Raw genomic sequence first — 17,414 nt, 5'->3', positions numbered from 1 at the left:
TGCCTGAAGGTATGCTACAGTATTGGAGACATGAAATGAAGAGTATTATATTATATGAAATCTATTATATATATTTGAAGGGGTGAATTTGGATGTTGTAGCTTAGACCGACCGTGCCGAACTTTTCAAACCCTTCACCATAAGGTAGACATTATAAATATCTAAAATCTGTCGCGACAATGTGAACTTAGATTTTAAATCCAAGAGGTATTTTAATTTCAAAAAAAGAAGTTTGGTATTGCAAATGGGATATATCGGTCCACGGTGTAGCCCCATAATAACATAACGGTACCCCCCAATATTCGGTATTGTTAGAATTTTAGACACGCTTTTTCAACCGAATTGGCTGCAAATTTCAGGGTAGTCCCCATACCAAAAATTAATAATATTGACCAAAGTTTCAGTGTACTCCCAGTAATCAGTATTTTGGACACGTTTTTCAAACGAATTTGCTGTAATTTAGTATCTTGGTTTCTCATTGTATAGCACATACAGATAGCAAAAAAAAACATGTAAAGGTACCCCAGTATTCCGCATTTTTTTCGATTTTCGACACGTTTTTCAATCAAATTGGCTTTAATTTTGTATTTTGGTTCCCTTTTTTATAGTACATTCTTGTACTAAATATTATTAATATTGAACCATGGTATAATAATAGAAGGTAACAGCAAGTGTTGTTGTACAACAATCGATACAACAACAACATGGAAATTTGTTGTTGTAAGTTATACTAGTGTCAACGTTATTTGACAGAAAAATGTAAACAAATTATATAAATTTTGAAAATGAAATATTTTCGAATCCTCAAAATAAAATTTGAAAAACATGAATGAAAATTTATCAGATTTATATTTTTATCGCTTCCACATCTTTCCTATAATTGAGCCATTACCACTTATATGTGTAGCACATATGAAAATGCAGGGAATTGCGAGTTATTCCATGAAGAATGATTTTCTTCCTCAAACTTTCCCAGCAGGCAGATTGAGTAAATTGAATACGGGAGCACATTTAATAAAGAACAATTTCAAATTGTAGGCGGTCCCAATTTTCCTGTTGGGTGATTTTTAAAAACATAACATTCTCAAATTCATATTGACACTAGTATTACATTGGAATCAAATCAGCTGGGATTTGCTGTTACCTTTTTTATAGTTGTACCATGATATTGAACAAAGTTTGGATGTTGCCCCCATATTTCTGAACTAAAAAAGATTTCACTACCCAAATTGATCAATATCGATCACTGTTTTGGTATAGACCTATAAAACGCTAGCCCCCTATTAGGTAATAATATTCAAATTCCTATCATAACATATGTTTTCTCATAAGATCCCCCCATTAATTTCACATATTTTTAATGTCATCCTCATGGTGAAGGGTATAAAAAGTTCGGTCGGTCCGAACTTAACATCGTTTTAACTTGTTTTATTCTTCAATCATTGGGAATGTCAACCCACGAATTTAGTCGGAAAATGTTGAAAAATTCCGAAAATATGTCTTCAACCTGAAAGAATCTTAAATGCCAAGGAATTCTAAAACAACCGAAATGTTGAAAATTGGTCTGTAATGGTATTTGGGATATTTGAGAAGTATACTGATTAGATGTTAAATCGCTTCTGATGTAATTGAAAATATAAATGCACTTAAGTGCTAGACTGTCATAGAAATCTTAAAGTATCTTATTCATTGCACTTAGCACTAGAACTACTTGCTTGTACCTTGCTGAGTGCATTATCAGCAGCTCACACTCGCATTATCACTTACACGAACATATCTATGGCGATATATTTATGTTAGGCACTTAAATATTTTATGATGTATACACTGTGTAAGTTATTTTCATATTTTTATGAACATGGGGCTTTTAGCCCCAACGAGGACCGACAATACCAAACTTATTAGATGTAATATCGGACTCTATCGTGATTTCAATAGACAGCGACATGGCAAAATTGTCATACAATTTTATTCTGATCAATAACGAATCATTCGATGTGTTGCCACCTAATGGTGGAGAGCAAGCAGGCTTCAAACAGAACTTATTGGGAACTATCTTCTTCATCCGATTTTCATGCTGAGTAGCCTTGTCAGCATGAATACCTTACATCTTAAATACACGACATTTGCTTAAAACCCCCGTAATTATATAAAATTTGGTCTACCAAACATTTTCTATATTTGGAAATAAAACACCAAAAAATTTTCGCTTTTTTTCTTACATTTTCTTTCGTATAGTTTCAAATGTTTATTTTCTAATAAAAAATCTAGTATTACAAGTTTATTTTTTTTATGAATTATATATAAAATTACAAATGATTTATATTGCGTGTTTTTTTAACCTAAACAACTACATGCATACATACTTATGTAGGTTTTATATTAATAAAAATAATTATCAAAAAAATAAAATAATCTGCAAATACCACAAAAAATTAAGCGTTTGTCTTCTTTTTTTCGGCTAATTACAAAAAAAGAGACTTCTAACAAAAAAATAGTAATTAAATAATAATAAAAAATTAAATAGAAAAAATATCGATGTTGTGTTACATTTCTCTCTTAAGAATATTTACAAAAATAAAAAGTTTGGGGGTGGGGGGACAACGTTCTACCATCCGTCTAATTTGTGTCTGTGATAAGAAATTCAATTCAAAGACAAAATTCTACAGCTACTTTCCTTAAGCACAAAAACATTTACGGATTTCTTTGGCATGAAAAAAGTAGATACTGATTTTGTCATTGTTGTTATTAAAAAAAATTTACAAAATAATTGTAAAGGTGGAAACTAATTTCTCCTTAAAAAAAGACATTTTCAGGAATATCATGCCTAATTGCAGCTACAGATCAAAACAGAATAAATGCTTTGTCTTCGGCGTTGAATTTCACGTTGCCACAGAAATCATAACCGCTTGTCTGTGGGTTTTCTGTAGTTGGCATCGCATTCACAGTGGTAATGTGATTAATGTTGGCAACACGGAACTCGACCTTTAAGTTTATTAACATGAGGCAGGTTTTAATATAACATGTGGTTTATGTTGTCAAAAATCTTAAAAATGCATCAAATAAATTCTGTTTAACCATTATGCATGTGTTTTGGGAATACACGTAATTTTTTGACGTATATGGAATTTATATGACAATCTAAATCACGTGCTTTATTGAAACAGCTGTTAGATTTGCCAACCATTTTTCTTAGCGTCCTACCTTTACAATATTTGTAATAAACATTTTATTTATTTTTATTGTTTTCGCATATTTTCCTAATGAGCATTATAAATATTATTAATATTTCATTTTTAAACGGCAGGCGAACGGGACATTTCTAATGTCAAATATAATAAAACTGTTTTGTTCGTTTTTAAGGTTCACATCTTTCCACATCTTTATTTTTATTTTAAATTATTCTTCTGTTTCATGTTTTGATTTTTTTCTTCCGTTTTTTTTTTATTTTATTTATTTTTAATGAATACAAACTTAAATCTAGTTGTTGTTTTTGTTGTTTACATACTAAATAAAATTATTTGGGGGGAGGGATTTTTTTATTAAAAAATTAATAAATTATGAAGACGAAGTTTGTTTGGGCCAACAAAATGGCGTGTGATTAATGACATGCTTTAGCTTTTGTGTATTTTCGTGTTAATTGTTGCCAGCAGCAGCAGTGATTATTCTCTGTCTCGTCGTGGCATAATCTTCCAATTTATTGGCAAATTTGGTATTGCCATTGATTTCGTGTTTGCCATTTTCTGTGGCGGCTTTGAGACTGTTTTCATAGGCTGCCTTTTTCGATTTTTCCTGCAAGAAGAGAGAAGGGGAGTGGGATTAGTAAAGAGTTAAAACTGTTTTTTCATAAAAAATAGATTGGAATTTTGGAGAAATAAGCTCTTGAAACACCTCCTGGAAAATGCTAAAATAATTATACAAAAACCGTTGGTTGGAAGGGTTAGAGTATTCTAAAACACTTTAAATAATACGAAGACCAGATCTTCCTAAAAGGCTAGAGTTTGCATGTTGTGGACATTCATAAATCCCTAATTACACAGGACCTACAGGGCGAAGCATTTTTGCCACGAATCGCAGCGAAGCCGTTCCCGTTCTCAGTCGTTCTAACGGTTTGCATCATTGCAGTCAGTTCAGCCGAATAAATAATTTTCCCCTGCCAGGAGGAGGTGTTACCAGACGAAGTAAAGGGCGGCGGGGGTTACCTAAATCCCTAATTACACAGGACCTATAGGGCGAAGAATTTTTGTCACGAATCGCAGCGAAGGCGTTTCCGTTCTCAGTCATTCTAACGGCTTGAATCATTGCAGTCAGTTCAGTGCCCCAGGTGTTGCCAGACGAAGTAAATGGCGGAGGGGATTACAGTCTGGCAGAGAGGATTCCAGAGAAGATGTTCAACTACTTAGTCATACTAACGGCTTTCATCATTGCAGTCAGTTCAGCGGGAGAAATGCCTTTCCTTTGCTAGGAGGTGTTACCAGAAGTAGTTTAGGGGGATTACAGGAGACAAAGGATAGTTCTTCTCTGAACCTTCCAACAGAATCAACTAGAAGTGCGCCAATAACTCCGACTCCTGTTAGGCGGCGCTAAAGGGGACCTTCCGGTTAGCTTGCGATCTTGGGTCTATGGTTCTTAACCCGTCCACTTCTCTAGCCCATCAGGACGAACACGAAATTGAACTTTAGGAAACAAATTGAAATATTAAAAATATCAAAAACTACCTAATTTTACAAGGGAGCCTTGGTGTTGTACTCCCACTGAATATACCTCCCACTAAACATACCACCCTCTGAACATACCATTTTAGCAAAATATGGTAACACCTTTTCTTTCATTCTTTCTTTTCAGTGTGATTCAACATTAATTGTGCCGCATAATTTGTCTGCTGAATGAAACAAAAACAAAACGGAATGGCTGACATCGATGCCATATTTGATCCGGACAAGCAAACAAGGAATTCAAAAAGGTAAGGTAAATCTATCTTAATATCCACCATATGTGAATAATACCGGCGCCACCACGCAAAATTTTCCAGAATAATCGATATTGACAGATTCCTAGTTTACTTATGTTTTGAAGATTGATCTGTTGCCTGCAAAAATTCCTTATTTATCGACACCACCTCTGTCAGATTGTAGAAAGGACCTTGTAAGTAGTCGAAAGGTTTTTTTACTAATTCCATTCGATTTGTTTTTGGATAGAAATAAGGTCATATTAAACTGGTCTGCTTTTACGGTTCTATGGTTTTAAATTATTACACTCCTACGAATATTCCATATATCACTATCATTAATATTGTCCATGATATAAATTTAAATCCTATTCTCCTTTAAATTCCAATCTAATACGAATGAAAAATCTCCTTTTTCAACTTACCTTAGCATCTCTTCTCAAATAGGACTTCTTATAGAAATCAGAGAACAAGAAATAGAACATAACAGCATGTGCACCAATGAAATAGGCAAAACCAATTGGATAATTGCAATCGTTTCTGAAGAACAACTGGAATGAATGGATCATAACCAAAACGAATTGTACCATTTGCAAGACGGTCAAATATTTCTTCCACCACAAATATTTTTGTACTTTGGGTCCCATGGCAGCCAACATATAATAGGTATACATAATAATGTGAACGAAGGTGTTCAAGAAACCGAAGAATGTCGAATGACCGCCAGGAGTAAATTTAACACCCCACCATACCGACACGGGCATAATACCATGATGAATCACGTGCAGAGTCGAGACTTGATCGTAACGTTTACGCATCACAAAGAAGAATGTATCAAAGAATTCGGTGAATTTTGAAAAGAAATACCACCAGCAACCACGCGCCGTCTGTAATGAAAGAGAATGTGAAAAGGGTGTGATTAGTAAATATACAAATAATATATCATATAATTGAAAGTGTCAATATAGACACCGTCAAACAAAATATTCTCATGTAATTCTACGTATAATTGTTTAGCAACAATGATTAAATAATTATATTTGCTTATTCGATGTTTAGAAATCTGATATTTCAAATATTGACTTTTTTGCTGTGGGATGATGATTTGATTTGCCGTTTGTATTGGATTGTGTAATATTGATTGAATTCGCAAATAATGTACGTCAGCAAATAGCTGCCGTATTCTAGTAATTTGTGTAACTAATGTTATTACTACATTGTTTATAAAAGTGCTTGATCTTTGGAATACAGTAATTTTGTAATATATAATTTAAAAACTAACCATGTTATAAGGACCCTTTCACAACAACAGATACCATCAATACCAACCACCACTTAGCACAAAACTTTCTACAAGCAAAAACATCAGTTTGTGACATCTCTAAAACCTGTTTCATCCAGCTCCCTAAATTCAAAGAAAAATTCACTGCCTGAAATGGCTTCCAAGTCCGCGGAAACAGAACCATTGCTTCCTCAGTCAAAGGGATATTTACCATTGCAGGGCAAAGGGTGTGTGTACTGATTAATCGTCAGGAGAAAATGTTTGTGCTACGGCGATAACACCAATATAATAATGTAGCACAAAGGCTTTCTGAAAACAACACCACTTTTTGGAATCTCTAAAACTCTGCTCCGTCTAGTTCACCAGGCTCTCATGATAATGAAATAGGCGCCGCTCGAAATGCTGTGCAACATCCGCCAATTCCACCACAGCAACTTTCATAAAGCAAAGAATCTCTAAAACTCTGCTCCGTCCAGCTCACCAGATCCACAGTTGAAGAAGTAGGCGCCGCCCGAATGCTGTGCAACATCCTCAAATTCCATCACAGGAACTTCGTAACACCAAAGAAAGCTTTTGCAATTGAAAGTCCACTGCCATGTTTGGCAGTTGCATTTATCTGAAGTGGTGAAAAAATTTGTTATTTTTTCTGACGATCATGAACCATTGTATCCCGGCCCGACTTTATAGAGTCAGATTGTTGTACCACCTCCTACAGTCAGTTTATGGATAGAAATACCGTTCCTCTGCCAGGAGGTTTTATCAGACGAAGTAACGTGGGGATTACAGCCATTGCAGGGAAAGGAGTGCTTGTACTCATTAATATACCTTTCTTCTGCCAGGTGGTGTTACCTGACGATGTAAAGAACGGTAACAGATGTTGCAACAGAATCGTTATCAGCTGAATTATTGGGAAGAGAATCAAGGTATTATCTGAAGGTTTCAACTGAATCATCAAGTAGGAATATGAAGTCAGGTCTCCTAACTAGGCAACCGGTAATCCTTTCCTTTTTTAAATAGAACGACCTCAGACGAACTATCGGAACGAGAGTCAAGTTTTCCTCTCAGTCCTTCTCTGAACATTGCAACAAAATCGATCTCAATTAAATTATCGGGAAGAGAGTCATGTTCTTATCTGAATGTTGCAACAGAATCGTAGACTTGAAGTATGGAGTCAGGACCCCTAACCAGGTCACCTCGGTAATCCTTGTGCATTTTTAAACAGAACAACCTCAGGCGAACTATCGGGAAGAGAGACAAGTTCTTCCTGCCAGCTCTTCTCTGAACATTGCAACAGAATGGATCTCAGTTGAATTATCGGGAAGAGAGCCAAGGTATTGTCTGAAGCTTACAACATAATCGTCAACTAGAAATATGGAGTCAGGTCTCCTAACCATGTGCATTTAGAGACAAAACGACATCAGACGTTCTATAGAGGAGTCAGGTTTTTCTTCCTCTCTGATCATTCTAAGAAACTTGCAACATATTGCTCAACTAGAAGTATGGAGACAGGTCTCCCAAGGCGAACTTAACTAGGTAAAACATATCAACTTAAAAATAAAGATATAATCGATAACAAATTAGAGGAATTAAACTTCGATTCATGATCACGTGATGTGATACATTCAGTTCCCCCAAAAAACCTAACTGCCTAATATGCATTTAAATCGCATGCCATAAACCATCCGCCTGTTGACAACTTAACGACATTTAGTTAATTTGGACGAAATAAATTTAGCCCCTTACGAAATTTTGTAATATAATTTATTAATGCGAAAGTTTTTTGGAGCGCAAAAAATTAAATTCATTTACTAATTTTGAAATTGAAACTTATTTTATATAAGATGATTTTGCGAAAACCTAAAATATTGTCACCGCTGATTCTCTCCCTATATCATTATACTTTGTGCGGATAATGGTCACTGACCGTTATCGCATATCATCCGATCACTTTCTGTGGTGAAAGTCTTTTGACCCGAATTATAAAATTTTAAATACCACACAAAAGAAACAAAAGGTATCGGTACAAATAGATGTCATTAATTATGTGCATATATTAAAATTTTTGATTGACTAAAATTGCTTGGCGATTATGTTTTATGGATTTAGCTAGGGGTGTGATATGTTTTATGGGTTTACAAATATGCAATTAAAAAAGTGAAGGCTTATAATTTTTAATTAAATTCCTGCACGGCGTGGCATATCAGGAAAAACAGCTGATGCTATCGAGAACGTAGACAAAACTGCCGACATTATTAGGGGAATTTAACCCCAATGTTCCTCAAGTTCATGAAAATCAGCTGATCTTAACACAGTAAGTAAATTTTAATTGAATTCGCTCTTAGGATCTTCTTTTTATGTGAATAATTAAAAATAGGAAGCATTTTGACTGCTCATGGATGAATCAGCTGATCTTCCGTGTGCTTCACCTGATGCGATTACTGAAGAAGTGTATTGTACGTAGCGAAACGCGTACAATTACAAATTGAACTATTATTATTCTCTCTCTTTCTTCTCGTCATGGATCTAACCCCCTCTTAATAGAAATTGATTATGAAAACTAAAAAATAATTATTTTTGTTATGCGCAAGAATAGCTTCAAATCAATTTTAAAATCAGACGACATAGAATTGACATACTTTTTTGATGACATGTCATTGTCTGAATCGTTTACACATCTTGATCATTAAACCAACACGTGTTAAGAACTTCTACGGCATTCATTCTTCATAGCTCTTCGGATCAAAGTCCATCATTTTTTTTACTACTCACATTTCCAATCAATTCGAATAAAAAATTTAGCACTCTAAAAACTCTTCGTGTGTGTCAAACTGATATTGCCTTAGGCCATGTTTCTAAGCATCGCCAAATAAAACAGACGGCATGACGTCTTCAAATGATTAGAAGATTTTAAGCGGATATCACACCATAAGCTCCGGCACAAAATTCGTTATTCATATAAGCAGAAAATTATGCTAATTTGTTGAAATACAAGATATGACAATAATAAAAAATTAAAAATCATCATGATTTAATTTTTTAACTGTTCTTCATGGCATTAAGAAATCGCAACTTTCTTAAATAATCTATAATATTTTGAAATACATTGTTCGTACTTACCCTAATTGCTTTGGGTGAATATGAATAATCGACAGGTTCACAACTGAAACTATAACCATTTAGCCAGCCACCAATTGATGCCTGCAAAAACGAAGAGAGTTTCAAATTAGTTTCATAAAAATACAATATTTTAGGGGTTTACTATGTTTACATTATACACACTTCACCAAAAAAATCCAATGTGTGTTGGATAAATCTTCTTTGATCCGCATTTAGTACTAATTTATCATTGCCAACTTACCTCGTAGAACAGGTACATGCTGAATAAAACTTGTAGGAAATTGTATACCACTAAAACTTTGCGCAATTCAAAGGGTTTTCTGTTTTCCATCAATTTTGGACCCAAAATCTGCAATAAAAGAAATAAAAAAATAATGGTAACTTAACTTGTATGAACTATTTCAAAAATCGGACAATCATGCGGTTTTTTCATAACTTGGTTTATACGGATCTGGTTTATACTGATCAGATTTAGATACTCAAAATTATATATATGAATTTAATATACATCGTTAGCTAAAATGCAAAAAGGCGTACCTAACAAAAAATTGAATTGAATTGCATTTCAGGTGAACTATCTGGAACAGAGCCAAGTTCTTCTCTGAACCTTGCATTTTGAAACAGATCGACCTAAGGTGAACAATAGGGAAGAGAGTCAAGTTCATTCGGCCAGTTCATCGCAAAACATTACAATATATTCAGGTGAACTATAGGGAAAAGAGTCAAGTTCTTTCTGTCAGTTCATCTCTGAACAGAATAGATTTCACGTAAACTATCTGGAAGAGAGTCAACTTCTTCTCTGAACCTTGCATTTTGAAACAGAACGACCTAAGGTGAACTATAGGGAAGAGGTCAAGTTCTATTTGTCAATTCATCTCTGAACATTGCAATATATTCAGGTGAACTATCGGGAAAAGAGTCAAGTTCTTCTCTGAACCTTGCAACAGAATCATCAAAAAGAAATATGGAGTCCGGTATCCTTAACAGGTTACCGCTGCAAATATCTCAACCAAAAATGAAGTTATTGTCTCTAACAGAATAGACCTCGATTCATCAAGTGAAGCGATAAATGTGTGTACACCTAACTCTGTTTTTACACGGTAGATTGGTTCCAGAATAAGCCGTGTAATAAAAACCGTGTAAAATTAGTGCTATTCACATTTGATCTGACCAGTAAAAATTGTTTGTACGCGCTAAAGGGGAATTCACATAAATCTTTGCTAGTGTTCGCAAACGATCAATACTATCGATGTTTTCAGACTATTTTCTTTCATAAATACTTTTTTGTGATATGAACATACATCGCAAAAATTAAATTTGACAAAAAATTTAAGTACATAAAATTTCAAATCGTGTCAAATTGAAAAAAATCGTGTAAAAAATTAAAAATACTCAGTTTTTTTTTAAAAAAAACATTCAATTTTCAAACCGTGTTATATCAAAACCGTGTAAAAACAGATATAGGTGTATCTTACTGGAAACGAAAAAGCAGTTTATATTTGTTTTCTAATGCATATATCCTTTATATGCTTTTAAGCGGACCCTCGGGTTCAACACATTTTATTTTGTGTCTTGATTTAATTAGAACCTACACTAATTCATGAATGTCCCTATGATAATAATGATCGACGGCAAAGTCCATATTTTTAGGAATTTTAGCTAAAAATAGGAGAAGTTGTATACCTGAAATTTTTTTGTTGCCAATCACATCAATAGAGATTGCCACAAATGAAATTGCCTAAATGTAGCGGAAATATTCCAAATATAAACATTTTATGAGTATTTTGGAAAATTTAATTCATAAAGGTCCGACATTGAAAGACATAGAACATTTTAATCATTTAATGCTTGTCCGATGGAGCTCTCGGTACTGTAAAAGCATTTCAGATTTTTGAAGTCCGAAAAAGATTTATGATAATGATTTTTTGATGTCTTTGATAACCTTCATTTATTAATGAAAAATAAAATTTCATTGACAATTGAAAATATTTTCATGGAAAATTTCTATAGAAATGTAAAATTTAATTTTCTATAAAAATCTTAAATTTCTTATAGTAATCATCTGTAGAAATATAAAATTCAACGAAAATTTCTGAAGCAAATACTTCGAAAAAATGACGTTAAAATGTACATATATAAAATCATGGTCAATAAATTTTATTTTTCCAAATTGATCTGCATTTGACAGTCGCTAAAGTACTAATTTCTATTAATTAACAGCAAAATATATTGCTAAAATATATTTTGAATAAACAACTTTTTGTTTTTTTTTATGAAAAAAAATTTAGTTGCTATGCCAAATCCCATACCGAACGACCACACCTAAATATTAGTTCTAATTCCTTAATAAATTCTCCGTTATTTTTTTTCTTCAAAAAAAAAAAAAAAAAAATAAATAAAAAAAAACTATAAAAAAACAATCTGTTTTAAATCTCTCATATTAAAATAAGCGTATAAAAATCGTCTATAAAATTAAGTCAAATTTTGCATATAGCTTAATTTTAAACGCTATTTTGTATATCCGATTTTTTTTAGCAAAGTTTTAATTATCGGCCAATGACTCTTTGCCATTTTTTTATTTATTGTTTTAAATCGCGACATACATTAACCAACGTAAATTAGGTCAAGTTGAATGATTTGTTTATTATTTGTTATTTTGTGTATAAATGTTGATTTTAATTAATAATAGTCTAATTAATATCACACGAAATGTTTCGAACATCATCTCACACAAATCAGGCTATACAATTTTGAAGTCAGGTCAGACCGCCTTACAAACCACACAAAAAGCAATAAATTAGTTAAATTACAGACAAATGCTCGAAGGTGCAAATTATTTTTTTCATAAATTCGCATCTTTCATTTTTGTTTTTTGGAGGTCAACATTTTATAGATGACAAAATCCATAAAACAAACGCCAGAAAACAAGAAACATCACAATACAAAAATGTTAACAATATATTACAAGGCAAATTAAATTTTGGGTGTCAAAGAAATCTCACACATAAATTGCCAAAATAAAATTTTGAAATATATATATTTGTTGTGAAGATGTATTGAAAAAAAAAATAGTAAGAAAAGATCAAATTTATGTATCATAACCTACACCACTTAGGGTATATACAAGAGGTGTTGGAAACCCATTTACGTGAAATCCAATGAAAATAAATCGACTCAAAAAGTCATATTTCTATAGGAAATTTCATATTCTTATAGACTGCTCAAAATACTTTGAACATAATTTTGTATTACAGAAGATGTGATCGTTGAAGTGTTTTAAGATACGAGTCTAAAATCCCACATGCAACGCTGGAAGATTCTTCACAGATCAAATTCTATTTTGGAACAAATATTTTTTTGATAAGTAGTTTGTGTTTGAGATTAGGCTAAGCAATAGTAGTTTAGGTAGTACCTAAGGATAAATAATGAGTGCTTTACAGTCAGTCAACGCGAACGGTCGTGTGGACCATGTCTAATTTCTTGTATAGACGAGCTGTGGCAGTCTGTATAATTTACAATTCTTGGTCCTTTGAAAAAACTGAGTTTTCCCCCCACCCACGGTAAGAGACTCAGTGGAATCAGCGAAGAAATAATTGTAAGCTATTTGTATTTCCACGAGATTTTCTGTTCCACGAGCGGAACAGTTTTTTTTTTAATTATTTAACAAAATAAGATGGTGTAAGAGCCATAGGGTCTTGAGAAAAAATACTTGATGAGAAGCGGAGAAAGAGAAAGTATAGGTGATTTAATCGAGGATAAAAAATACCCTTCCTGTCAGTAGGTCTACTAAAACAGTGGGTAAATATTATTAAAGACAAGTTGGAAAAACTGAAACAACCTGCATCCGAGATTAAAGGTGAACAAATAAGTTCGGAACTGAAGCCGGTTACACGAATGTGTGAAACCATTATAAAGGAAGTGGAACTGAAACAACCTGCATCCGAGATTAAGGGCGAACAAAAAAGTTCGGAACTGAAGCCGGTTACACGAATGTGTGAAACCATTATAAAGGAAGAGGAAGGCATCAATCGGGGTTATTTGGACATATACTTTCCCATCTTCCCCAAGAACTACAGCATATATGATTTTACATTGGAGGAAATTAATAATGAAGTCGATTTTGTAATGTATGTAAAGTATGTGATTAGATGTCGTTTTGCCAGGCATGTCTAAAAACGTATATGGAGCTCACTCTATTGCTTCCAAAATATACAGATGTGGAGTTCTCAGAAGATATATTCTTCAAAGTAAATAGATTGCTCCAAATATACATCGATATAAGGAAGGACCTGAAGGAAACCTTTCAATATTTGGTACCCTGACAAGTCCTCACTGTGCAGGGAATTTATTTTCCAAAGGCAAATATGGTGACTGTCCACTGGTACTGCTCAGTATAAGAATGGTTTGAAAATACGTGAGTTTATGAAAATCAGAAGTCTATGAAAATCAGGAACAAAAAGAACTCATACAGTTGAGCGTAGCATAATCTATGGACCAACATAAGAAAAACGAAGATAATGGAATGGATTTTGAAAAACAGGAACAAGAATTAGATCTACTGAATTAAGAAGAAAATAGTTATGGTTTCCCCATGAATGTGGGTGCCAAGGAAGGCGTGAAGTTTGGAATGAGAAAGGAATGCAGTTCATTTCATTGTATTTAATCACTACTCCAGATTTAGAAAATCGGTTAAGCTCTCTGTAAAAACGGAAAAAGCAGCAGTTAACACGAACAGAAGAAGAAAGCCTCAAATATGTCGAAAGTGTAAATGGATATATTGAAGATTCGATAAAATACGGATGGAAACATCGATACAAGCAAGTTATAATCCATGTGCATCATCTCGGGAAGAAACCTCCGTTTAATGAAGAGTGGAGGAAGAAATTGCCTAAGAAAAACGTTGGCTGGATAATGAAGGCCGCAGCAAATGTGGAGGAACTTCTAATGGAGACTCTATAGAAAATTGGCTGCGACAAATTGTGGGTGCTGTTACATAGAGGCTCCTTAATTTTAGAATTACCTTTTTAATTAATTTTATATTTCAATGAAGTTGACTTCTTTTATATAAATTTTATATGTATATTTTTTATTCTATAATTTATTTTCACTTCTCTCAATCTCCTTCCAATTATGTCCATATCATTAGTATGTAAATAATAATAAAAAACAACCGGTTCCAGTTTTACATCTAAAGTAATCATTTTTGTTGTTGTTGTGTAGAAGAAAAGGAATCCCCTGAAATGTAATTTTCAGTTCATTAACATTAAACTAGAATTCAGGTTTTGTGTTTCGAGAACTATTCTATAGCCTCCAACAAACATAATCATGTCCCTTTTTTACAATGGGGGGCAAGATCAGTGACTAGTCAGGCTACTTCGCAGTTTCATTGCAAGTGGCCAGCCAATCAGCCATATGATGTTACCCAGTGATTGCCTTATTGTGTTTGCTGATTCAATCAGCCTGTTGCATTATGACCTCCATGTTTGGCCGGTTGGTTTTTGTGGCTAATTGACCATAAAAAGTAATGACCGTTCGTTGTTGTGGCAGATTCCTTATTTTGTTTTGCAAAACTAGTTCTAGTCAAATTTCAGTCTTTGTTCTTGCTAAAAAACTATTTCCTGGTGAATGAATCCTTTTTTTCGGTTTGGGTGATAACCTTGAACAAAATATTACAGGTTTTTTCCACAGAGTTTGGTGAGTGGTGGTCGGCTTTTGATTATTGGATAATGGATAAGGCAAGTGATAGGAATTTATTTATTTTTCGTTTTATTTTGTAAGATGAACAAAGTTCTAAAAACTAGAGGAGAGGGAGAGAGAAATGTTGATACATAGGAATGGAATTCCAAGAAAATTTTGTATGGGATGTGGACATATGAAAGAAAAAATTAATAAAAAGTTTTTATATGAGAAAAAAGTTAGCAAAATTAGGCAACATCATATAAAATTTTATTGCAACTTTCATATGAAATTTAAAATTTCATTGCAACTTTCATATGAAATTTAAAATTCCATTGCAATTTTCATATGAGATTTTAAATTTCATTGCAACATTCATATGAAATTTAAAATGTCATATCAATTTTCATATGAGATTTTAAATTTCATTGCAACATTCATATGAAATTTAAAAGTTTAATGAAATTTTTATATGAAATTTAATAGTACAATTAAATTCTCATATGAAATTAAAAATTTCGTTGCAACATTCATATGAAATTTAAAATTTCAATGAGACTTTCATATAAAATTTTCTAAATATATTTTACATTTCATAAAGAAACACATAATTTCAGTGAAATTTTCTGTGAAAATATAAAACTTCATTATAATTTTCAATAAAAATACGAAATTTCATTGTGATTTCCTATAGATATATAAACATTTATGGACATTTTTTTTATGGAAATTCAAAATTTCATTGAAATTTCCTAATAAAATATAAATGTTCATTAAAAATTTCTTTAGAAGTAAAAAATTTCATTGAAATTTCCTATGGTAAAAAAGAGTTTCATTGCAATTTCCTTTAAAACTACAAAATGTCATTGACATTTTTCATAGAAATATAAAATTTCATTAAAATAAAAATACAAACTTTCACTGAATGGAAATTGAAAATTTCATTGAAATTTCCTACAGAAATGGAAATTTCATTGAAATTTCCAATAAAATTACAAAATTAAAAAAAATAGAAATAAAAAATTCTTTGAAATTTCCTGTAAAATCTCAAAATTTCATAGAAATTTCCTGTAAAACTATAAAATTGCATAGAAATTTGCTACAGAAATATAAAATGTCCAAGAAATTTCTTATAGAAATGTAAAATTTCATCGAAATCTCCCATGGAAATTTAAAATTTCATATAGAAATATAAAATGTCGTTGAAATTTCCCACAGAAATATAAAATTTCAGAGAAATTTTATATAAAAATACAAAATTTCATTGACATTTCCTATAAAAATACAAATTTTCATTGAAATTTCCTATCGAAATATAAACTTTCATAGAAATTTCCTACAGAAATGCAAAATTTCATAGAAATTTCCTATAGAAATACAAAATTTTATAGAAATTTCCTATAGAAATACAAAATTTCATTGAAATTTCCTATAGAAATACAAAATTTCATTGAAATTTCCTATAGAAATACAAAATTTCATTGAAATTTCCTATAGAAATACAAAATGTCATTGAAATTTCCTATAAAAATACAAAATTTCACAGAAATTTTCAATAGAAATGCAAAATTGCATAGAAATTTATTATGTTAATATTAAATGTAAAATAAATTTCCCTTAGAAATGTATAATTTCATTGAAATTTCCTATAGAAATGCACAATTTCATAAAAAATTTCCAATAGAAATACAGAATTTCATTAAAAAAATCATTAATATTTTCTGTGGAAATACAAATTTTTATATAGAGAAATGAAATTTCGTATAAAATACCAAAATTTTTTTTATCGAAATATAAAATTTCAATGAAATAAAAGTTTCTCCTAAAAAATTTAATTTTTTAATGGAAATATAAAATTTCATTGAAATTTCCCACAGAAATACAAACTTTTATTGAAATTTCCTATTTTAATAAAAAAAAATCATTGAAATAAAAATTTCATGGAAATTAAAATTTCACCACTTTTTTTAATTATTCTTATATAAAAAATCTTAAAATTAATATATTTGCACTCACCTTAACTATATATGCATATGTTATACTAATGGCAATTGTGGGAAATGGTGAACTCATCAGGAACCAATCTCTCGTTCTAGGATCGGATTTGTTGTCCATGAGATCCCGCCAGCCATCATAGATTGAGGTAAGTAAATTCTGTAATGCAAAAAAAAAAAAATAAATAAATAAATAAAAAATAATAATAGTAAATAAAATGAATGAATAAGTAAATAAATAAATCACAATTAAATATCATAAAAACAATTTCGTTAAAAAATTATTATGAAAAGAAAATATTTTCTAGAATTTATAAGAAAACACAACAACATTTTTTTTATTTTTTTAACATTGTTTATAAAAAAACACTCTGTCTTCACAGAGTGATTTTTTTCT

The 17,414-nt window shown here is 31.7% G+C and overlaps 1 protein-coding gene across 1 annotated transcript; it reads right to left on the bottom strand.

The window, feature by feature from the left end:
- Window positions 1-5,360: 5,360 nt before the first annotated feature.
- Window positions 5,361-17,190, bottom strand: LOC133337908 (elongation of very long chain fatty acids protein 7). Its single transcript, XM_061546111.1, has 4 exons — window positions 17,040-17,190; window positions 9,589-9,696; window positions 9,348-9,428; window positions 5,361-5,835 (listed from the first exon to the last, which is right to left on the bottom strand). The coding sequence occupies exons 1-4, from the start codon at window positions 17,136-17,138 to the stop codon at window positions 5,365-5,367; spliced, it is 759 nt and encodes a 252-aa protein (XP_061402095.1). The 5' UTR covers window positions 17,139-17,190; the 3' UTR covers window positions 5,361-5,364.
- Between the last annotated feature and the right edge of the window lie 224 nt (window positions 17,191-17,414).

Source organism: Musca vetustissima, unplaced genomic scaffold (genome assembly GCF_032173495.1).
Source record: "Musca vetustissima isolate MV318-11 ecotype Yass unplaced genomic scaffold, APGP_CSIRO_Mvet_v1 utg69633, whole genome shotgun sequence".
Lineage (NCBI taxonomy): Eukaryota > Metazoa > Arthropoda > Insecta > Diptera > Muscidae > Musca > Musca vetustissima.
The sequence above is the reverse complement of the archived record's forward strand: the minus strand, read 5'-3'. Positions and strand labels throughout refer to the sequence as shown.

What these genes read in the sequence shown, in the direction of transcription:
- LOC133337908 (XM_061546111.1), bottom strand. Translation starts at nt 17,138, where the DNA reads ATGGACAACAAATCCGATCCTAGAACGAGAGATTGGTTCCTGATGAGT. An exon ending in CATATGCATATATAGTTAAG is followed by an intron (nt 9,697 to 17,039) that starts GTGAGTGCAAAT and finishes CTTTTATTGCAG; the next exon opens with ATTTTGGGTCCAAAATTGAT. An exon ending in GCATGTACCTGTTCTACGAG is followed by an intron (nt 9,429 to 9,588) that starts GTAAGTTGGCAA and finishes TCGTTTTTGCAG; the next exon opens with GCATCAATTGGTGGCTGGCT.